Source organism: Coregonus lavaretus (genome assembly GCF_964263955.1).
Source record: "Coregonus lavaretus genome assembly, chromosome: 18".
Classification (NCBI taxonomy): domain Eukaryota; kingdom Metazoa; phylum Chordata; class Actinopteri; order Salmoniformes; family Salmonidae; genus Coregonus; species Coregonus lavaretus.
The window spans coordinates 27,927,119-27,951,240 of NC_140005.1; the positions used below are offsets into that span (position 1 = coordinate 27,927,119).

Below are 24,122 nucleotides of genomic sequence, written 5' to 3' on the forward strand. Positions count from 1 at the left end.
TTGCCGCCCGTAGCATTGAACTGGCTTACCTTGACACTTTTTTGGGCGAGCATTTTGCCTTCCTTGATAAAAAAGTATAAAATAATAGCCAATCAGCATTGAGCTAATCTGAGTGAGCTCAACTGTGAATGGTCCTGGCGCACCAAAAAAAAAGTGTAAAGGGAAGCCAGTTTGGATTTAGCGTCACTCCTATCAATTCGCATCGAGAGCATTGACAGAAACAACTTGAATTGTTTCATCTCGTTGTGTTGTTGTCCTCCAGTGGCTAGCTTGCTAGCTAAAATTGTCCCTTTCCTAAATTAGCCATGGATGGTGATAGGAATTTGGACTTGTGGTTTTACTTAATTCTCTGTACTGGCCAACGATTATAATGGCGATGTAGAAGGTTAATGTTATTGTTAACTAGTTTAAGGTTAAGGTTAATGTTCACTACCTAACGTTGCCCATGAAACGAAGTTAGGCTAGCGAGCAAGATTTTTAGCCAGGTAGCCTAGGACAACAAAAACGAAAAGCGTGTACTGTATCATGACAGAGTCATAGACCGTTTAGGCAACATGGAAGAGGAGGATGGCATAGGCGGTTTTCTACAAGTAGGGCGAGTCAACATGTTTTTTCTACTTGCACGCACATACACACACAGAAAATGTTTTTTTTTTTTTTTTTATCCAAGATGGCGAAGTAGTGCAGTTCTGTTTTTGTTGTGTGTCTGTAAATAGCCTGTAAATACCCAGTTTTTTGTATTTTTCATACATATTTCCCTATCAGACTTTTCATCCTTCTACAAAATATACTTTCCTGCAACCCGCCTCACTCAATGTGGAACGGATTCTATTATTGACTTACCTTTTATCTAGAATCTCCAGTTGAAACTAGCTAGCCAGCTAACTAGCTACTTGCTATTAGCCACAGTTAGCGGTATTTCACCCAGAACATTGGATTTTTTTTCTGCGGGATTAATTTAATCACTGGATATTAATCACCGGATATTCGGCCAGTCTGCACAGCGCGTTGTCGACCCAGAACATATCAGTTTTTCTGCCGGAATCACTGAATCACCGGACCTTTTAACTCCGGATTCATCGCTACCAGCTAGCTTCAACTAAATGGACGCTGTGGTCTGGCTAATCATCCTGAGCTAGGCCCATCTCCCGGCTATCTACCTCTCTGTCAACCGGACGGGACCACCTAGTGTTGACACGGAGCCCCGCCGATCCTACATGACTGGTCTGCCGACGAAATCGTCTGATGTGGTTACGACGACGTCGACCACGAAGATTCCATCTGCTAGCCCCGGCCCGCTAGCACACGCTAGCCGTGGCCTCTTACCTGCTAGTGCTTTAGCAGCCTCCGAACTATCCTATTGCTGTTCACCGGACCTTATGATAACTCAGCTATACAGCTGATGTCTGCTGGACTGTTCCTTTTTACGGTACTACATCCTGTTTATGTTTAGCCTCAGCCCAAACATGGTTAGCTTATTGTTGTTTCGGTTATTTCTAATTGTACTATTTCACTGTAGATCCCCCAGCCCAGCTAAACCTGCCTTAGATAGCTCCTTTGTCCCACCCCCTATACACGCAGAGACCGACTCAATTGGTTCCTCTAGTGATACTATCTCTTTCATTGTTACCCAACGCTTAGGTTTACCCCCACTTTACTCATATCCTTCCATATCCTTGTCTGTACATAATGCCCTGAATCTTTTCTACAACACCCGGAAATCTGCCCCCTTTATTCTATGTACCCAACGCACTAGAAGACCAGTTCTTAAAGCCTTTAGCCGTATACTTATTCTAGTCCTCCTCTGTTCCTCTGGTGATGTAGAGGCTAACCCAGGCCCTGCAGCCCTCAGTATCACTCCTACTCCCCAGGCGCTATCATTTGCTGACTTCTGTAATCGCAAAAGTCTTGGTTTCTTGCACGTAAACATCAGAAGTCTACTTCCTAAGTTTGAGTTATTCACTGCGTTAGCACACTCCGCCAACCCTGATGTTCTAGCAGTGTCTGAATCCTGGCTCAGGAAGGCCACCAAAAATTCTGAAATTTCCATCCCCAACTATAACATTTTCCGTCTAGATAGAACTGCCAAAGGGGGTGGAGTTGCAATCTACTGTAGAGATAGCCTGCAGAGCTCTATCATACTATCCAGGTCTGTGCCCAAACAGTTTGAGCTTCTACTTCTAAAAATCCACCTTTCCAGAAATAAGTCTCTCACTGTTGCCGCTTGCTACAGACCCCCCTCAGCCCCCAGATGTGCCCTGGACACCATATGTGAATTGATTGCCCCCCATTTATCCTCAGAGTTCGTACTGCTTGGTGACCTAAATTGGGATATGCTTAATACCCCGGCCATCCTACAATCCAAACTAGATGCCCTCAACCTCACGCAAATTATCAACGAACCTACCAGGTACAACCCTAAATCCGTAAACATGGGTACCCTCATAGATATCATCCTGACTAACATACCCTCTAAATACACCTCAGCTGTCTTCAACCAGGATCTCAGCGATCACTGCCTTATTGCCTGCGTCCGTAACGGGTCCGCGGTCAAACGACCACCCCTCATCACTGTCAAACGCTCCCTAAAACACTTTAGCGAGCAGGCCTTCCTAATTGACCTGGCCCAGGTATCCTGGATGGATATAGATCTCATTCCGTCAGTAGAGGATGCCTGGTTGTTCCTTAAAAGTAATTTCCTCTCAATCTTAAATAAACATGCCCCATTCAAAAAATACAGAACTAAGAACCGATATAGCCCCTGGTTCTCCTCAGACTTGACTGCCCTTGACCAGCACAAAAACATCCTGTGGCGTACTGCATTAGCATCAAATAGCCCCCGCGATATGCAACTTTTCAGGGAAGTTAGGAACCAATATACACAAGCAGTCAGGAAAGCAATGGCAAACTTTTTCAAACAGAAATTTGCATCCTGTAGCACTAACTCCAAAATGTTTTGGGACACTGTAAAGTCCATGGAGAATAAGAGCACTTCCTCCCAGTTGCCCACTGCACTGAGGCTAGGAAACACTATCACCACCGATAAATCTACAATAATCGAGAATTTCAACAAGCATTTTGCTACAGCTGGCCATGCTTTCCATCTGGCTACCACTACCCCGGCCACCAACTCTGCACCCTCCGCTGAAACTTGCCCATGCCCCCCCCGCTTCTCCTTCACACAAATTCAGACAGCTGACGTTTTGAAAGAGCTGCAAAATCTGGACCCCTACAAATCAGTTGGGCTAGACAATCTGGACCCTTTCTTTCTAAAACTAGCCGCCGAAATTGTCGCAACCCCTATTACTAGTCTGTTCAACCTCTCTTTCATAACGTCTGAGATCCCCAGAGATTGGAAAGCTGCCGCGGTCATCCCCCTCTTCAAAGGGGGTGACACTCTAGATCCAAACTGCTACAGACCTATATCCATCCTGCCCTGCCTTTCGAAAGTATTTGAAAGCCAAGTTAACAAACAGATCACCGGCCATTTCGAATCCCACCGTACCTTCTCCGCTATGCAATCCAGTTTCCGAGCTGGTCATGGGTGCACTTCAGCCACGCTCAAGGTCCTAAACGATATTATAACCGCGATTGATAATAGACAGTACTGTGCAGCCGTCTTCATCGACCTGGCCAAGGCTTTCGACTCTGTCAACCACCGCATTCTTATTGGCAGACTAAATAGCCTTGGTGTCTCAAATGACTGCCTCGCCTGGTTCACCAACTACTTCTCAGATAGAGTTCAGTGTGTCAAATCGGAGGGCCTGTTGTCTGGACCTATGGCAGTCTCTATGGGGGTGCCACAGGGTTCAATTCTTGGGCCGACACTTTTCTCCGTGTATATCAATGATGTCGCTCTTGCTGCTGGTGACTCTCAGATCCACCTCTACGCAGACGACACCATTTTGTATACATCTGGCCCTTCATTGGACACTGTGTTAACAAACCTCCAAACGAGCTTCAATGCCATACAACACTCCTTCAGTAGCCTCCAACTGCTCTTAAACACTAGTAAAACTAAATGCATGCTTTTCAATCGAACGCTGCTGGCACCCGCCCACCCGACTAGAATCACCACTCTTGACGGGTCTGACCTAGAGTATGTGGACAACTACAAATACCTAGGTGTCTGGTTAGACTGTAAACTCTCCTTCCAGACTCACATAAAGAATCTCCAATCCAAAGTTAAATCTAGAATCGGCTTCCTATTTCGCAACAAAGCCTCCTTCACTCATGCTGCCAAACATGCCCTCGTAAAACTGACTATCCTACCGATCCTTGACTTCGGCGATGTCATTTACAAAATAGCCTCCAACACTCTACTCAGCAAATTGGATGTAGTCTATCACAGTGCCATCCGTTTTGTCTCCAAAGCCCCATACGCTACCCACCACTGTGACCTGTACGCTCTTGTTGGCTGGTCCTCACTACATGTTCGTCGTCAAACCCACTGGCTCCAGGCAATCTATAAATCACTGCTAGGCAAATCCCCGCCTTATCTTAGCTCATTGGTCACCATAGCAGCACCCACCCGTAGTCTGCGCTCCAGCAGGTATATCTCACTGGTCATTCCCAAAGCCAACACCTCCTTTGGCCGCCATTCCTTCCAGTTCTCTGCTGCCAATGACTGGAACGAATTGCAAAAATATCTGAAGCTGGAGACTCTTATCTCCCTCACTAACTTTAAGCATCAGTTGTCAGAGCACCTTACCGATCACTGCACCTGTACACAGCCCATCTGAAATTAGCCCACCCAACTACCTCATCCCTATATTGTTATTTATTTTTGCTCTTTTGCACCCCAGTATCTCTATTTGCACATAATCTCTTGCACATCTAGCATTCCAGTGTTAATACTATTGTAATTATTTTGCACTATAGCCTATTTATTGCCTTACCTCCATAACTTGCTACATTTGCACACACTGTATATATATTTTCTGTTGTATTTTTGACTTTATGTTTTTTTACCCTATATGTAACTCTGTGTTTTTTTTTATCGCACTGCTTTGCTTTATCTTGGCCAGGTCGCAGTTGTAAATGAGAACTTGTTCTCAACTGGCTTACCTGGTTAAATAAAGGTGAAATAAATAAATAAAAAATACCATGGAGAGCCACATCATATTTAGCTTACGTTGATTGGACTAAATCGTTTTCTATATCTTTTAGTTGTCACTGTATTAGACTAAACATAGGTGATTAGATTATGTTGAAATGTTGGAAGTTGAAATGGTGCTGGAATAGTGGAGGCAGCTCCTGTTTTCTTTGTGACTTGCGGTAACTCTCCATGAGTCTAAATCAATAGTTGTTTAGTAGTCCGAAAATGTCGGAAACATTACCTTGCTTGACCATGCTGATGGTCAGCTAACTTTTTGTTACATGCAATATGTTTGTGGACTTCACCGGACAGATGTTGCTCTCCGGTTTTGTAACAAAACAAATGTGTGGTTGAATTTATTCTTCCACTGTGTTCTTATTGTCTCAGCCTTAGGCCTATATATCACGGTGTCAAGGCATATGAACTACTGTAACAGGTTATAGAGCAAACAACGCAATTATCACAACACATAGGTTGTAATATTACTTTTTTTTCTTCTGGATTGGCCTCCCTGGTGATTTTACCCAAGCACCGCTACTGACAGGCATTCTACCAGCAGAGAACGCTCTGACTGGTGTAGCTACTTTTCTCGGTGTAGCCAGCCTACTTTTCTCCAGTAAAATGCAAGGTTAACTTTAATCAAAACATTAGCAAATGTAGCTGGCTACTATCTTTCTATGATAAACTTTTGAAATATGATGGCCATGCATCGTTTTTGCAAAAAATACCTTATTGCTTTTTTCATTGTAAGCTCATTTACTTGTGTGGCTGCCAGCCAAATAGCGTTGTACTTCAGTTATAGTAACATGTTGTTACGCAGTACTTCAATAATTGCACTGTAATTAGATTATAATGCAGTTGATTGGTTTGTGATTCAATGATGGCTTTAATAATGATAATGCTATTGCCATGGCTTTGATTTTGTGCTGTTTGCCATGACTTTGAATGTGATGCCATTCTGGTTTACATGGCCTTGTTTGGGATGTCATGCTGGCTTCTGTGGCTTTGTTGTATCTCATCTCAATGTATTCAAGTCAACAACCTGCTGCATCTCGATGATTCAACACACTGCCAAGTCGAAGCTGCACAGAGACAGCATCACCATGGCAACATCATTTTGAAGCCTTTCCCCCACACACACACTACCAACGTTAATCTGATGATAATGTCACTACATACATTTATTCCCTGGTAAGGAGTGCACATCCTTAATAAGAGGATGCAGACACAACTGATTTGAAATGTTGGCTAAAAGATTGCAAGGTGGTGCGTGATAAGATAAAATACGTACATGTAGGCTATGCTCTTTTAGAATAAATGTTCCTGTTTCTTCTCTAAGTGGTACTAATGTTTTTTTAAAAACATGTTCTATTCAATCCCTAAAAGGAATACTAAATTCATATTCAATTGACCCACACTCTGACACACCCACATTACAAGACATGCCACCTTCCCCCTCTCCCCACTTCCTACGCCCTCAGCTCACTTTAGACATGATTGACATGAAGACGGTAAGACTGGGGAGGTTTACACTTCACACCTGCATTAATGACTGTCTGTCTGTCTCCCACTCCTGTAGTGGGAGGCCATCATTCACCACGCTCATCTAAATCCTGTGAAATCCCACAGTAAATGAAGCTCGGAAGCAAAACTGCCAACGAACAACACACGATAAATGAGCCTTGGCATCCAACCTGCCAATGGAGGGATTGTCAAACCGCGATTGAGTTGTCGTTGTGTTCCATTGGTCCTGGGTTTGAAGAGGCATTTGGTTTCCCACTTACCTGGACAGTGGGCCTGATTTGTAGGGTGGAAATGCATCTAAGTGTAATAGTCAAGTGTGTGGCATGCGTGACACTCAATTGTGTTCATCTCTCTATTCATCTCTAATTCATTCTTGTCATTCTTCCCATTACGCCTAACTCTCTCGTTTACCAAGGCATGGAAAGCATTAACCTGTTGAGCCCTGTAGATTCACAAGAACAAACATGTACTAAGTACTTCTGTTACATACTGTAATGTCATTTTCGAGACAGACAAGACCCCTTCCAAATAAAGGAAACAGACCTGCTGTCTCAGTCATTATTTGACTCTAATGTTCCCCTGGTAAGGTTCCGTTCCTATCTGATAGACCAGTAGATCTGTCGATATGCTGCTCAAGCACCATCTGATCCCCTGCCGATAATTCACTCTGTCAACAATCCACCCTGGACCCAAACTGACAGCCGTGATTTGTACCATTTGGATGAAGGTTCTCTCTCTCTCTTTCTCTCTCTCTCTTTTTCTCTCTCACTCTCCCTCCCCCTATCCCCCTCTCTCCCTCTCTCCCTCTCTCATGTCATGAGTGAGTCATGTGTTCTAAAAACATTGGGCTGATAAATTAAGTGAAGAGGCTGAGCAGCTGAACAGGTCTATCATTGCCAGGATGGAGATGCATATTTTACAGGCCGGCCTCATGTTATATTCATCCCATATTCGTCCAGCTCTTTATCCTGCTGCACACATCCACTCTGGACTGGAGTGGCTTTCTTTTCCTGTTGTCTCTGATTCATCTGCGAATGAGAGACAGAGAAATATTCAACAGTATCAATGCGCCCGTCTGTGTCTAATGACTTGAGACTGATAGAAATGCCCACAAAGCAGTATTATGGAGCAATAGAGCTGAGTACTGTAGATGAGGTCTGATGGGCCTGGAATGGCTGGTAGTGAATTATTGGGGTATTAAGAGGTGTAATGCATGTACAAGTGCACCAGTGGGGCTGGATAAAGTACATTGCTGTTGGATGTTGTGCACCATGTGGTTCTTTATTGAGGTTATACACAGGCACACTCATTTTCTACTAAGTCTTTGCCACCCTCCTGCAGTGAGAAAGTCTTCATTCTCTTTTGCTTTTAAGATATATTTTACCCCTCTGACTCTGAAGTGTGCTTTCGTAAGGTTATATGTGTGCCAAGTAGTGACTACTTACCCTCACATTTCATGCAGAGATAACCACAGAATTACAACACATTCTCACCTAGGAATAGCACTGGCCAAGTAATAGGAATGGAAAAGCCACGATCTGACTGACTAATTTATAAAAAGTCATATAACCCTACATTATGGGCGGCAGGTAGCTTAGTGGGTAAGAGCGTTGTGCCAGTAACCGAAAGGTTGCTGGTTCTAATCCCCGTGCCGACTAGGTGAAAAATCAGTCAATGTGCCCTTAAGCAAGGCACTTAACCCTAATTGCTCATGTAAGTCGCTCTGGATAAGAGCGTCTGCTAAATGACAAAAATGTATTAGTCATTAGGATCCAGAAAATTACTATTTTATTTGTGTCTGCGAATAAATCTAGTTACCTACTGTACTATTGATGTTCATTTCATGTAGGTACAGAGAGCACAGCAATATATTCTTGGAATTCAACAGAGCTGGTTTTTAATTACAATTTAACAGGATGGTGAATCTAAAATCAAGATACGAATTAAAGGTGTCTTTCACTATGTTTCAATTAATTGTCACAACTGAGGGACGAATGAGGAATTCCAATGAATTTGTTTACGTTAGTTTCTGATTGCTTTTGAGAATAAGATTACAAGTCACTTTAGAAGCGAAAGGTTGTGGTGTTTTGATCTTGTTCATTACCGATGTAATGTACTTTGGGGAATTTCTATCTTCTTTCCACCCACTGTTTTGACTCTTCCTGGCACATCCATCGAAGCGTGGGAGGATGTCATGCCTTGAAGCAGTGAACTTTGAATACGGTTGGAAGAGTCTTTTGAAAAATGTCTGTATATGCCAGTGTTCCTCATCCGTTCCTCTGGGAATCCTAGATAGTGCACATTGTTGTTCTATCCCAGCTCTAGCACAGCTGATTCAACTAATCAAGGGCTTGAAGACTAGTTGACAAGCTAAATCAGATGTAGTGGTGTTAGAATAACTTAACAAAAATGTGCAAGGGATGGGGGTCCACATGCATGTGCACTGAAACACTTTCTGTCAGTGTCAGTGTATTTCCTTCTCCCCTCTCTTCTCTATTATACCTCTGACTTCCACCTTTACATCTCACATGTTAAATTCACATGTACTCAAGACAGCACTCAGCTGAGCGACATTGTGCCATCATGAAATATTTCTCTCCCTGCTCAGAGTTAAGGGACTCCAGAAGTGCACTGGAGTCCCTTAACTGTGTAATGGAGTAGCCAAGTAGCAAAAAGGTTGCAGCAGGCAGACAATGGACATTGAGTATCCACTTCTATTTAGGAATATGTATAGGCATCCGCTTCTGTATAGGGATGAGTCAAGGCAGATGGATGGACAGACGGAGAGGCTTTTCTACCTCTCTGCAAGATAGGGTTGGTTTAATCAGGTGAAGGATGAAAAAGCCTGTGAGTGCTGATCTAAAGACCAGTTTGGTTGGTGTTTTACCTAATATTGAAGGTTAGGGTTGGTATTGGGGTTTGGGTATGGTGTGCTCCTCCTAGGTCAGCCTTTGGGCTTCTACCACTGTGCTTGTGTCAACGAAGACCCAGAACAGGGAGTTGGGAGTCTATTTGGAGTTGTGTAAATCTTTGCTGTCTCACAGTATTTATATTCCCAACAAGGAGGAGGAGGACAAGAACCTTATTTATTTTATTTTTTACCCGTCTTCTGTCCCATTATTGCGTCAGGAAATGACAATGGGACTTTAATAAATTTATCAGAAACAACAGTCTTTTTCTGGCACTGCTGATTTCCTCCCTGACTATGGCAATCAGCCCAGCTTGTAATTGCTACCTGAGCACAGCAAGAGGCAAAGAGAGAAAGGAGTAGAGGCACGACAACTAAGAAACGGGAGTTTCATATTCCTAGCACGCAATGACTACATCAAGCATGTGACTCTATGAACTTGTTTGATGCATTTGCAGTTGGAGACACTTTTATTATAAATAAGAATATAATACACTACCGGTCAAAAGTTTTAGAACACCTACTCATTCAAGGGTTTTTCTTTATTTCTACTATTTTCTACATTGTAGAATAATAGTGAAGACATCAAAACTATGAAATCACACATATGGAATCATGTAGTAACCAAAAAAGTGTTAAACAAATCAAAATATATTTTAGATTTGAGATTCTTCAAATAGCCACCCTTTGCCTTGATGACAGCTTTGCACACTCTTGGCATTCTCTCAACCAGCTTCACCTGGAATGCTTTTCCAACAGTCTTGAAGGAGTTCCCACATATGCTGAGCACTTGTTGGCTGCTTTTCCTTCACTCTGCGTTCCGACTCATCCCAATACATTGTATTATTCTACAATGTAAAAAATTGTAAAAATAAAGAAAAACCCTGGAATGAGTAGGTGTGTCTAAACTTTTGACCGGTAGTGTACAGTGCCTTGCAAAGGTATTCATCCCCCTTGGCGTTTTTCCTATTTTGTTGAATTACAACCTGTAATTTAAATTGATTTGGATTTGGATTTCATGTAATGGACACACACAAAATAGTCAAAATTGGTGAAGTGAAATGAAAAAAATTACATGTTTCAAAAAATTATAAAAATAAATAACAGAAATGTGGTGCGTGCATATGTATTCACCCCCTTTGCTATGAATCCCCTAAATAAGATCTGGTGCAACCAATTACCTTCAGAAGTCACGTAATTAGTTGAATAAAGTCCACCTGTGTGCAATCTAAGTGTCACATGATCTCAGTATATATACACCTGTTCTGAAAGGCCCCAGAGTCTGCAACACTAGTAAGCAAGTGGCACCACCAAGCAAACAGCACCATGAAGACCAAGGAGCTCTCCAAACTGGTCAGGGACAAAGTTGTGGAGAAGTACAGATCAGGGTTGGGTTATAAAAAAATATCAGAAACTTTGAACATCCCACGGAGCACCATTAAATAAAAAAATTTTTAATGGAAAGAATATGGCACCACAACAAACCTGCCAAGAGAGGGCCGCCCACCAAAACTCACGGACCAAGGAGGGCATTAATCAGAGAGGCAACAAAGAGACCAAAAATAACCCTGAAGGAGCTGCAAAGGTCCACAGCGGAGATTGGAGTATCTGTCCATAGGACCACTTTAAGCCGTACACTCCACAGAGCTGGGCTTTACAGAAGAGTGGCCAGAAAAAAAGGCATTGTTTAATGAAAAAAATAAGCAAACACGTTTGGTGTTCACCAAAAGGCATGTGGGAGACTACCCAAACATATGGAAGAAGGTACTCTGGTCAGATGAGACTAAAATTGAGCTTTTTGGCCATCAAGGAAAACGCTATGTCTGGCGTAAACCCAACACCTCTCATCACCCTGGGAACACCATCCCCACAGTGAAGCATGGTGGTGGCAGCATCAGGCTGTGGAATAGTTATGCACGCTCAGGTTTTCTGTTTTTTTTTTCTAATTTGTTGTTAGTTTCACAATAAAAAATATTTTGCATCTTCAAAGTGGTAGGCATGTTGTGTAAATGAAATTATACAAACCCCCCAAAAATCTATTTTAATTCCAGGTTGTAAGGCACCAAAATAGGGAAAATGCCAAGGGGGTGAATACTTTCGCAAGCCACTGTATGTTTCTAAACACTTCTACATCAATGTGGATGCTGCCATGATTACGGATAATCCTGAATAAATCATGAATGATGATGAGTGAGAATGTTACAGAGGGTCAAACATATTCTATTCTTATTTACAATAAAAGTGACTCCAAAATGACACAATACATTATTTACCATTCATTTATATTGGGCACAAAATAATCTGAAACACAACCAAAACTAACTGCAAATGCATCCAACAAGTTTGTAGAGTCACAAGGTTGATGTAGTCATTGCGTGCTAAGAATATGGCACCAAATACTACAACAAAAATATTACTAGTTAAACAAAATCTCAAGGGTATCAGTAATTTCGGACACCACTCTACATGCACATTAGTCAGAATGCATTTCAGATACATTTTATTTCCAAAACCAATATTGAAGGAAATGTACTACAAGAATAAGATACTTATGTTTTTTCAGGCACTGTTTTATTCTCTCACAGTGTATTGAGTTAGTTTTCACATAACAACACAGAAACATTTGAAAGGAATGGCGTATCATACATAGGTGAAAGACAGGATTAAATATGGCTATGTTTGAAAGCTATACAGAGATGATGTCAATGACAAAACGTCAATAACATAATGGATTTCCATGTCCGTCAGCGTTATACAGAACAAACACAAACAATATGCATGTTAACACATTATTAACATATTCATGTCTTTGAGGCTGTCATGATGGAAAAAAATATAGTATATATTTACATTTTTATATTTTCAAATACAATAAGTACAATGCAACAATAGTATGTTATAGCTGGGAGGTAAATTACGTTTTCGAGACTCAAAAGGAGTGGAATCATCTGATCTCATCTAACTTCCTCACCTTTCCACTGCAATCACTTCTTAGTGATACAGTGCTCTGAACAATGTTGCTGCTGTGTCACCCCACCTGTGGTGTATGAGCTTAGTTACAACATTACAATACAAAGTGCCTTAAAAGCTGGTGAAAAAGCACTAAATAAATGCAATCCATTCTTGTAGTATAAGAATCCTTTTCTCTTCACATCAGTAAACAAGTAAACACTTATCACATTTAAAGATTTACAGCCAGAGTTAACATGTTCAGCAAGCATCATATCTACAAATGTATTTTGTAAAATGGAGGATAACAAGGAGTAGGACTTCAACAAAGATATTCAACCCTATTATTATGGCTATAAATGAGGTTCAGAAGGATTACCTCCATAATTTACTCCTCTTGTTGGCTTTCATTAACTGAGTTTCCAATTTTACCCTGTTTCTATACAGTGCAGCTGCAGTTTCAAAGGAGTTGTGATTAATTGCACTGTCTGAATGAGAGAGAATCTTACAAGAGTCAGCATAAAAAACGTCATTTCTTTGTAATGGAACTATTCCCATCTTCACTGCGTGTAATGACAACACACTATAACCAACTTGCCTCACCTATATTATCTGTACAGCAAATCAAATAATTGTTTTTCCTTGTAATGGGACCTGATTTGGGCAAACTCTATGTGGTAACCTTGTATATGTAAATGACCTCAAATAAAAACTAAAGTTGTATTTCACTCATTAATCACTGGACCTTCAGCACATGGTCTCTCAGCTCGACAATACACCTAACATTGGGTTATAATCGCAATGTGGTGTTGAAAGAAACACTCATAAACTAATAAACAAACTACGTTGTTAATCAAATTTGTATGGTAGAATAATCCATTACTGGCTCGGTTATTTATTCTTCTTGACTTTTTCTCTTAAGTATCGCCCAAACATTGAGGCTTCTGTGAATCACATTGATCTTGAATGTAACATTAAACACATTTATGCTACAAAGTCATTATCGACAGTTAGTTTCTTTGGTTTGGTGTGGAATCAAGCACTATAAGAGTTTTGCTCTATTTTTCAAAAAAGTAGTAATCCTTCTCGCTGTTATTAGTAAAGATATTCATGTCTGCCATTGCTTCAGCTAAAATATGGTTAGAAGATTATGTACTTTATAAAGTGTAAATACTGCGCCCTTGTCAAGCAAATAAGTAAAGGGTTTGGAAGCTGCATGAATATTATTCAGGTAGTCTATGTTGTATATATATATATGTTTTAAAATTAGTCTAATATGTCTTTATTAAGTCTGCATCGCTAATCAAAGTTGATACAAATGCAGCACAATCCGCCTCTGGTTATAGACCTAGAGGAGTGATGGAAAGCTTTGTTCTAGTTTCAATGTAGCCAAATGAAAAGTCTATTTTTCTGTCTTGCTTTTTTTGCTGCTTTTATATCCGATAATGATGAAGGCTATTTACAGCTGCCAATTTGGGGTAATCACATCAAGATTATGATATAATGGGTATTATTAGAATATAATAATATGAATATACATGCTATCAATTTCTTGCTTTATTGACTTTGTGTCAATACAAGAGCTAAGCCTCAATAATGCCTAATGATTATTTACCAAAACATTGTCTTAGTCTTATTTCAGACCTGAAATGATGAACTGCCTCAGTAAGTATGGAAATAAATTGTGTTGAATATACCTCTGGAGGAAATGTTGTATTCATTTTGCTTACAGTAAAAGTGTGGCACAGAAAACATGACCTGTCAGATATAATTATTGAAGGCCTACTTCTTTTTTTTTGCTTAAGCACACTTTATTTTGTGTATATTTATATATTCAAATATATTATTCAATTTCAAATAAGTTACAGGTTACAAAACCAGGCTGTTGTAAAACACAACCTTTGTGTATCACTTAAGCAATAAGGCATGAGAACCTGGGGATTATCGTGTGAATAGTTCCCAACTAAGGGCTGTTCTAAGGCCCAACACGGAGCGGAGGACCGTGGAAACAGCCCTCAGGAGGGTGTTATTTACCATAATTCCCGGGTTCAAGGGCCTTATTGCTTTTATATATATATTTAAAGTTTTAATTTAAAATGTTATTTTAATGAGTACATTTGTTTTGTTTCATCCTTCCACCAGAGGATATAGTCCAGGCAAAAGCCAATTGTTAGTTCTGAGATTCTGAAGTTGCTAGACAAATGAGCTGGTTGTCCATTCCAAACGTTCTAAGCAAAAAAAGGTTGCCATGCAGGCTAGCTACTTGTCCTTTGCTAGCTAGCCAACTAAAGCCAACACACAATTACATCAAACAGCTGAAATAACAGCAAACTTTTTGCAATTCCGTTTGTTTTACCTTTGTTTCTTTTGCCATTTATTTTGATATATCCATTACAATGATCCTAATAAATGAGTTTGCCTGGCTCAGAGAAGCTGTCTGTCTCGTCACGTTCATTCTCTCTATGGCACGGTGCAGATCGCAAAATAAACTGCAACATTGTTGCACAGGTCGGAGAGGCAGGCAGCAAGGTTTAGAGTCTAGACAAACCCCAACTGTTACAAACCAAATGCTAGCCTAGTAGCTTGGGGAAATAATGTCTACATACTTTTTTCCAGGGGAGTTTATATATTTTTATAAATTGCCTGGCTGGACTGTGGGACAGTGGATGCGCATTGATAATTCAAATGAAACTGTTAACAGGCATTACCCAGGGATTGTGATGAATAACTCCCTGCTGTCAACCAACCAGCATCCAGGATCCAAACTACCCGTTTTATAAAATGCATTAAATCCGTAGAGGTTAGGAACCAAACATCATGCAATTGCTGGTGGGTATGACCCGGAGTCTGGCCCTGTTCTGACCTCATCTCACAGCTGCATTCATCTGTGAGCCATCTCCTAGAAAAATAGTACAGATACAAACATAGGGAGCAGTTCAAATATTGGTGAGACTAAGCAATTTTATCCATTTATATCCTGGCTTTAAATTGCAAAGCAGGACACCCACCCCCCTCCCATCTTATCGTCAACAGTGCCGAGAATAGCAAGTAAAGAGAGTAAACAAACATTTTGACCTGTTTTCTCTGAAGTAAAAGGCTATTGCTCCTCTTTGCTAGACTAGATTTATAAGTACAGATACCCGATCCAGTAGACCAGGTTGAAAAGGCCAAAGGCGGTGGGGAAGAATATTCGTGAGTAGGAATCGATCTTTGAGACTCGGACATGCATCCGATTTTCACGCCATGCTCCGGAGCGACAGTCGTCGAAGCAGCAGAAGAAGCTGGTGCAGTCCTTCCCATCCAGACACTCATAGGCATAATCGTCCTCGTCTTGGTAGGGGGCAATGTTATTCATCTGGAGCAGTGACGTCCCTGGCCTAATGTTCACCATGCTGCTGGATTTCTGTAGGTAAATATTACAATTGTGGTTGAGTTATTCATTTCTTTCTGGGAATACGCTTCAAGATAGGATTTTTATTTACCATTCACTTTACGTTTTATATAGCTTACAACATTTGTGTGGTGAACGTTCTCTCACATAATGGATGCCATTCATGGTGAATGAGAGCTGAAGATCATAGATGTATATTATAAATGCAATATATCACATTCAAATTCATCACGGTGGCTGTGGGAATATGCTAGGAAGAGCAGAGTGGTTCAGCCATATTTAGTCAATAAAAAGGCATACAGTTTCTCCTAAGCAGGAAATTGGCATTGGCCTTTTTCACTGCATTTCATGCCGTTTGCTTTTTGTACTATAAGACCTTGCCATTTGTATGGCGCTTACAGGGATTTCATTTTCTCTGCTCAATATCACTGCATCTCAGTCCCAGTTGGAAGGATTCGTGACCGTTTACAGCGATGACTTATGCCCTCTCTGTATTCCCACTCCTCTGCCGAGTGTGTTTACTCTCCCACAGAAATCTATGCTTCACAAAGTCTTTGAAACCCGGCTAAATATGATTACAGACTAAAGAAATCTATCTCAATCCCTTGGCTAAGGCAAACAAAATAATGCCTTGAGTTATAGGCAGCATCGTTACTAATGAATGACGAATTTGACCTTGGAAATGGCAATGTTAAAGTTCATGATGTTAATGTAGCTACTGCAGCTTCCTTTCTTCCTCCATTTGTGTAGTTGATGTATGCAGATTGACTCATTGTCAAGGTTATATGCTGTTATACACTATTTTGTAGTTAATTACTAAAAAATTGTATGTGCGTGTTCACACAGCTCATTGAAATCTCCTATTTACATTGCTGTGATTTGATTACTTGCCTTGATTTTAAAACTGTACAAATAATATATTCCCATAAAAAGAATCTTCAAATTAAATAGCAGAAGCTACTGGGAACAGTGGTGTCTCTACCTGTGGTGCATTTTTGTCCGTATCCTTCTTGCTCTGCCTGTTGCTGGTGAAGTAGTGTAGAGTCCCATACTCCATCAGAGCAGCAAACGTGAAGATGAAGCAAACAGACACAAACAGGTCCATGGCCGTCACATAGGACACCTTGGGAAGTGACTTCCTGGAGATGGTGCTCAGCGTTGTCATGGTAAGCACCGTGGTGATTCCTGCACAGGAAGTCACAAAGCCAGTTTAATGGTTTAGCTGGTTGAGCTGATTTTGTGTGTTCACGTAACTGACACTAGCCATTAGAAAATATGATATTTAGTCCTTTACAAAGGGCTGTAAGAAACGAGAGATACCCAAGGAGGTCCTGGCAGGGACAGCATCTTTGTTGATCCAAAAAGAGACCCATGACAGCACCACGATCATGCTGCAGGGGATGTACGTCTGAATAGTGAAGTAGCCCATTCGCCGACTCAGGTCAAAAAATATTGTCAAGATGACATATTCACCTAGACATTCAAAAGAGAAACATACCAGCATATAAAAGAAGTTAAAATGTTTAGCATCATTTCGTAAAACTTAAAAGCCACACCAGAGCTAAGAATGCATTTTCTAAAAGGATGCATGTCATCCCTTACCTGACTGTGTATGCGCCACGTCTGATGTGTTTCGTAAACCGACGAACGCAAACTGGTAGAGTCTCCAGTACCTTTGGTCGGCCACTTCCACAGAACGCTTTTGCCAACGGTACAGAATCTCATTTTTTGGATAGCCATCTAGAGGGGTGTACGGTTGAACACACACAAACACACACATGTAACATTAGGAACCTCTCATTGTCCAGCCTTGTAGAAGCCATAATCCAGAACACAACAGTGAATCTCAGTACACCACAGGTGCATACTATATGGCCAAGCACGGGAGCATTCAAGATGGAACACATCCTTCCTCTAACCATGGGATGCCCTTCCAGTTTACACTGTAGCGCTCAACAGGGTGTGTGGGGGTTAAGATCATGACAACGAGACATGAGAAGCTGAAGCACAATGCAGGACGGATGGAGAATGACACAGACAGAGCATGAATCAGTTTGGGGGCACTGCATAATTCATTAGTCTGTCAGAGAATGGTACTTTGTGACCTCCTTTCTTCCCCGGTGGAGCAGATGATAGATCATACAGGCTGAAGGGACAGCCTCAAGCAGATGGGCTTGTGGGGGGCTGGGGCTCAGCTCCTAATGCTGGCCCGCTCTGACACCCTCTCTGGGCTAGCTACTGAAGCTGAAGTCGAAATGACGGGGAGAGTGTTTAAACACCTACAGCTCGAAAACTCCAGCGGACACGAGTGCTCGTCCATAGGAAAGTTATGCAGCTTAAGGTAGCATTCCGCATTAATAGTCAACCTGACAAAAACAGAATTGTGACAGAGAAAAGTTAATGATGTGTTACATTGATTTTGTAATGTGTTTTTTTCCCCAAATAGGCTGGATCGTAACAATTACAAACAAAGTATTTCCCTCTCTTTTATTTAAACAAATGCTAGGGAAAAATAACAATGGCTTCAAGATCATGCTTCGACAAATAGCGGGTGCCTAAAAGAGGGCTACAAGACAAAAGTACAGATGCACAAACTAGAGCTGCACATACCACGAGTACTAAACACAGAGTCCTCGAAAAACAAAGAATGGCAGCCGTCATCCTCCTACCTCAGCGTGTACATCACTCTCCCGTTGTTCCACAGTCGTAGCAGACGGTTCGGAGTGGTGATCCAGTGGGCGTCAGACTTTCTAGAATTTCGGAAAAAGGTGTCAGGAATCCAGATCTTTCCCACCATGTTACTGTTGAGCATCAGGACTTTCATGGAGCTGTTGAACTTAAGGCGACTGTCATACCACGTCTGGGCAAAGAAGATGTCTATGGTGTACTCCTGAAACAAGATGGACACATAGGTTAACTCTGCCATGAAACAGTTATTTTACGCCAATGTATTGTGCCGCTGCCATGATTATGTGTTGGGCAATGTATTAGATTGTTGCTCTCCTGTATTCATTCTGTTTCAACGAAGAGCATTGATGCAGTACATGACAAGACAGGACTTACCATGTTTTTTTGTGTATTTTGTATGTTTATTGGATAAAGAGAGATAGAGGTGAAAGGTACGACAGTGACTGCTGAAAGTGTGCCGGATTCGAACCCATGCTAACAGCTGTACATCATACATATGCTCCAGAGGCAGCAGCTTAGAAGGCTAGACCACCCCAGGCCACCAGACTCACCATGTTAATAGGATCGACTGGTCCGATGCTGTTGACATATACCGCTGTCTCAATCACGGTGGGCCTTACTGAAACAAAAAACAAAACACCTTTCACCTTTATGAACGTAACCTATCTCTACAGTATAGCCTACCAGGGGCTCTCAAATAATGCAAGTATGTATGAGGTCAAAGAAAGAACCACATTCTTACTGCTTCCATGCTACTATACACAGTAGGCTATACAGTCCACAATCTCAAACTAACCAAACAACTTTAGGCTACTATGCTTTAGGCTACTATTTTTTCACAAAAACAATTGTATCCTCCCTGTCAGTGTACACAACAATCGAATGAACTGAACTTCTAACAATGACCCAGTGCCTTGCGATCAATCATGATTTGGCTCAGTTGCATTCTAGCCACCGTGTGTAATCAATCTGCTTAAAAATAACTTCACATTGGCCTGCACACAGCACAGTTACGCCATTGCCTTGGAGGGATATTTTAAGAAAAGGGTAATAAACTGGCAATGGGACGAGTCCTGATTTTGAGATATGCATGCAGACACAATTTATTCTACAATTATATACACTCTGAAAATGACTGGTAAGCGCTAAACAATGCTTAGTAAGTTAATGATGATCTATCACAAGCTTACATAATTAATGGCGAACTAAAATTTTAAAAACATAAATCAGATTCCCACTGGCTGCTGTGGAACTACCCCACTTGGTACAGATGTCAATTCAATGTCTATTCCACGTTGGTTCAACGTAATTTCAATGAAAGGACATTGAAAATACGTTGATTCAATCAGTGTGTGCCCAATGGGACTTGCCTCCAATGTCAGGTCGGAGTTTGTTGTCATAGCCCTGCAGCAATCTATTTAAGATCAAGGTGACATCGCTCTCATAGACCTTGGGCGATAAAACCCAGGTCTTATTTATGGGGACGTCTTCATAGTCCTCATCCTCCTTTGTACTGGGCCCAAATGACGCCACACTGCGAAGAGAGGAGAGAGAGAACATGATTGAGAGTGAGGGAGGGAGGGAGGGAGAGAGAGAGAGAGAGAGAGAGAGAGAGAGAGAGAGAGAGAGAGAGAGAGAGAGAGAGAGAGAGAGAGAGAGAGAGAGAGAGAGAGAGAGAGAGAGAGAGAGAGAGAGAGAGAGAGAGAGAGAGAGAGAGAGAGAGAGAGTTTGGCTCTGCAGATGGAACACTGGAATGACTTCACAGCAATCCATTAAGCCAGGTGTTTTGGCAGAAGAGCTGGACAGGAATCTGGGGTGGAGTGGAGCTGAAGGTTGAGGGTTTACATGACACACACTTACTGGCATTCTGACCAGTGTCATTAAGGCACGTTACAGGGGAAAAGGTGTCAGTCTGTCCAGATGTACGGCTTCTCTAAAAATGATTTATTTGATCAATTAAGGCCAAAGAGCACACTTTGGAGCAGACAGTAGAGTCTTGGGTTTGATTCAGGGAGAAGCTATAGAGGTAGATCTGGGAATTGTACATCCCTTTCCATCCACCCTGTAACTGCGCCACTGTATCTGGCGGTCACACATGAGCGAGTGCTCCGGTAATGCCAAGCCCGGCTGCTGTTGTTTCGCGTTAATGAACATGTATCCAATACCGTTAAGAGACTTGAGGACTTGGCACCTCGCCCAGGCCATTCAGCAGTCCCTCCCAGATGCTAGTGCACAACTGCCTTTAAACAGAATCGATATGGCCAGACCCACTTGTCCAGTGCCACTGGATCTGTAATCTCTACATCAATGTTTCACAATCCCAATAACACTGAGTATCCATACCCCGCAATGTTAAACAACCTAAAGGTACTAAATGTCCATAACCCTACTTCACTGATTGTCCATTAGAAGTAAGTAGACCCTTTTAGATGGTAAGAGGTGGCTGAGAGTTTGAAAAGGCGACTTGAGCCAACTCTCAATAAATCCTATCATATAATACATCATATAAATCTGTCAAATAATGACTTTGAATTTTTTATGGATTTGTACCACATCATTTTTGGTCAGCTCACAAATATATTGTTGAGGGCTGCAAGAATGTTGTGGTGATCAAGAATCGGTCCCCAAGACACTATTTTAGTGTCATAACCAAAACACAGATCTGGGATCAGCTTACTCTACTCCAGTGGTCCTGGGTTACTGGTTGTGTAGACCTTTATTAGCCCAGCACTAACACACCTTCAACTATTCAAATGCTCATCTAATACTTCACCAGTTGAATTGTGCTGCTGGCCTGAAACAGGACCAGGGTTGGTGACAACTGCTACAGGCCTATTGATTGATCTATTGATTGGAGCCAACTTAACGGACCTGTAACACCCAGAACTGACCCTAGACCAGCACTTGGTACTACCCCTCCAGCTGGCTGCCAGAACAGATTATGAAAACAGGGCTGGATGCTCATGGGAAGCCAAGGGATCAGTAAATCGGTGGTCTTTGTATTGGAAAACAGTGAGTGAATTGAGTCAATATAGCTCACTACTATTGGACACCACGGAAAACCCCAACCCTCAGAAAGCATGAAGGACTAATATACTGTGCTGATCAATACCATGCAATTCTGATGCAAACTATATTGTAGGGGCAGAACCAATCTACTACAAGGTGACAGATGAGTTTATGACAAAAAGATGTCTGAAGGATCATGGTTGTTATCAATACAAGGAACAGAGCCAACTGTAGTGACATAGCCTAATAGCCCATTACATTCATTCATTCATTCATTCATTCTATCTTCACAGCTAACCTTTATGAACACTGTGTGCTTTTACCTTGATTTTGTAATTAGTTTATGGCCCACAGAGATATATTGGTCAATTTGTGGTATTAGTCAATTCAATTTAAGGATCAAACTCATAAATTATGTATCTTGCTCTTGAAGTGACAGCTGATATTGCCATGAAGACTTGGTCCTTTTTGCCGCATAGGCCTATGTGAAATCTGCTCTATAGGCAAGAATATAGCCAACATGAAACATATTAAGCAAAATACACAGTATCTAACCTTTTATAAGCTAAGCTTAATAATCATATTTTCTATTTGAAGTGTTGGCAGGAGGTGGGGATTCTGATGCTGAGGCTTAGAATACCTAATGTTTGCTGGTTGTAAAATATTTCTGAACGAATATTGCGCGTTTTTTTTTTATGAAAACGATCATCTGCAGTAGCCTTGGTTTTGCTCAAGGTTGTCCCTCTGATTTTAATTGACATTGCCTGCTGAAATAACGGAATAGTATATACCCTACAGGCTATAGTCAAGGGTAGGCTATTACACTTGGCATTCTTTACACTAAACAAATTAGGCTACACTAGGTTTTGCAGTTATACGCGTCTAAAAGAACAATATTGCAAGAAATGTTATAGATTGTGTCTGGACAATATTGACAACCGCGCACGAATCCTCTGGCACAATGCTACGGGTAGCACCTAATCACATTCACTTCAGTATGATTGTGAACCCCTTTCACCCTAATTTAGTACCATAGAGGGACGTCTTGTCGCCTACTGCCTTAATTCAGAACCACCGAAAGCTCCTCGGTCATTCATATCCCCGCTAGTCCAATGCAAACTTACCAGACTCCGAGAAGAGCTAGCAACAGCCACGCATTCATCGCTTTGCCTTTGACATCTTGCAGCAGAAGCTTGGCACATATTGCGGAAATCCCACAGTTCATTTTCAACAAATCACAAAAAATTATCGGAACCAAGTCTGGAAAAGAGTACAAACGCGATGTCTCCCCCTTTGTTATTCAGCAGGAATAGGTATGCTTACAGATGTTTCCGAATTTGAGTGATGCATACATTATCTTTATGGTGTTGTGCTCCAGTAAGGTGGGCGAGGATAGGGTAGACAGACCTATAATATGACTTGAGAGAGCCTGCGTACTCTTCGTCAGAAGAAAAAGGCTTCAGCGAGTGCTGCACCAGTGATTCTTTTACGCTCATCTTGCATCTCTAACCCGCTGACACGGCCATATACTATATAGCCTATACTGTTCTGCAGTAGTTGAACATTTCTCAAAAATGTTATTTGTTTTGGTTTAAATTACCACATCATCTGAATCTATGCTTCAACAATTAAATGCATAGAGGTATCAGTAGTAGGATAGGCGTATCAGTATAATTTCAATCCTGCCATGGCGTATTGACTTTGAAAATACAGCTCCTTCAATATTTCCTTAAGCAAACCTGGATATAGTGACTAGCGAGCCTATATCTTTCAATATTCCCACAGTTCAACCCATTGAACAACTGTCCCTCAACGTTCCCGCAACCACAGAACCCAACCTATAGAATTAAGTTCCCACAAACCAACCTATGGATAATTAATAACTAATTGACTGTAATTGACTCTACTTCAATGTTCCCACAACCCAACCAACTGAGGACTATCCCTATGTTGCGACTTTGTCACAGGACAGAGTAAAAGGTCAGATGTTACAAACAAGCACCACTAAAGTGGACAGCGAAGGAATCGGCATTCGGTAGTTCAGCACCACAGGACTGTGGACAGCGACCATCTCATGCGCAGCCGTTCTAGCCTTGGTGCCAGTCTCCTTGTGCTCTCTTGCCAACTCCTTATGGAATTGCTATGCCAAAAATGAGTGAAAGGAGTTTGTATTTGAATTTGTTATGGATCCCCATTAGCTGCTGCCAAAGCAGTAAATAACATTGTAATACAATTTGTAAACATTAAAATACATTTTACAACAGATTTCACAATACATTGTGTGCCCACCGGCCACTACTCTACTATAACACACAATCCAGGTGTACGTGTGTATAGTGTGTATGTTATGTGTTTGGACCTGTGTGTGAGACTCTTCACAGTCCTCGCTGTTCCATAAGGTGTATTTTTATCTGTTACCAAGATAGCAGAAACCGATCTGGCACCAGGCTACAGTCTTTCCCACTAGAATCCCTGAAAATATATAAAGGAAGGCCTAACCAGGAGATGATAAGCCTAGAAGCCTGGAACGGGGAGGCTCACCTATCTGTTTAGCC

General features: G+C 41.5%; 1 protein-coding gene across 1 annotated transcript; it reads right to left on the bottom strand.

The window, feature by feature from the left end:
- Window positions 1–15,603: 15,603 nt before the first annotated feature.
- On the bottom strand, window positions 15,604–22,792 carry gabrg1 (gamma-aminobutyric acid type A receptor subunit gamma1; the record flags this gene model as incomplete). Its single annotated transcript, XM_084182462.1, has 9 exons — window positions 15,604–15,882; window positions 16,853–17,055; window positions 17,191–17,343; window positions 17,473–17,610; window positions 18,154–18,236; window positions 18,540–18,760; window positions 19,110–19,177; window positions 19,929–20,092; window positions 22,692–22,792. The coding sequence occupies 9 exons, from the start codon at window positions 22,790–22,792 to the stop codon at window positions 15,604–15,606; spliced, it is 1,410 nt and encodes a 469-aa protein (XP_084038588.1).
- Window positions 22,793–24,122: the final 1,330 nt, after the last annotated feature.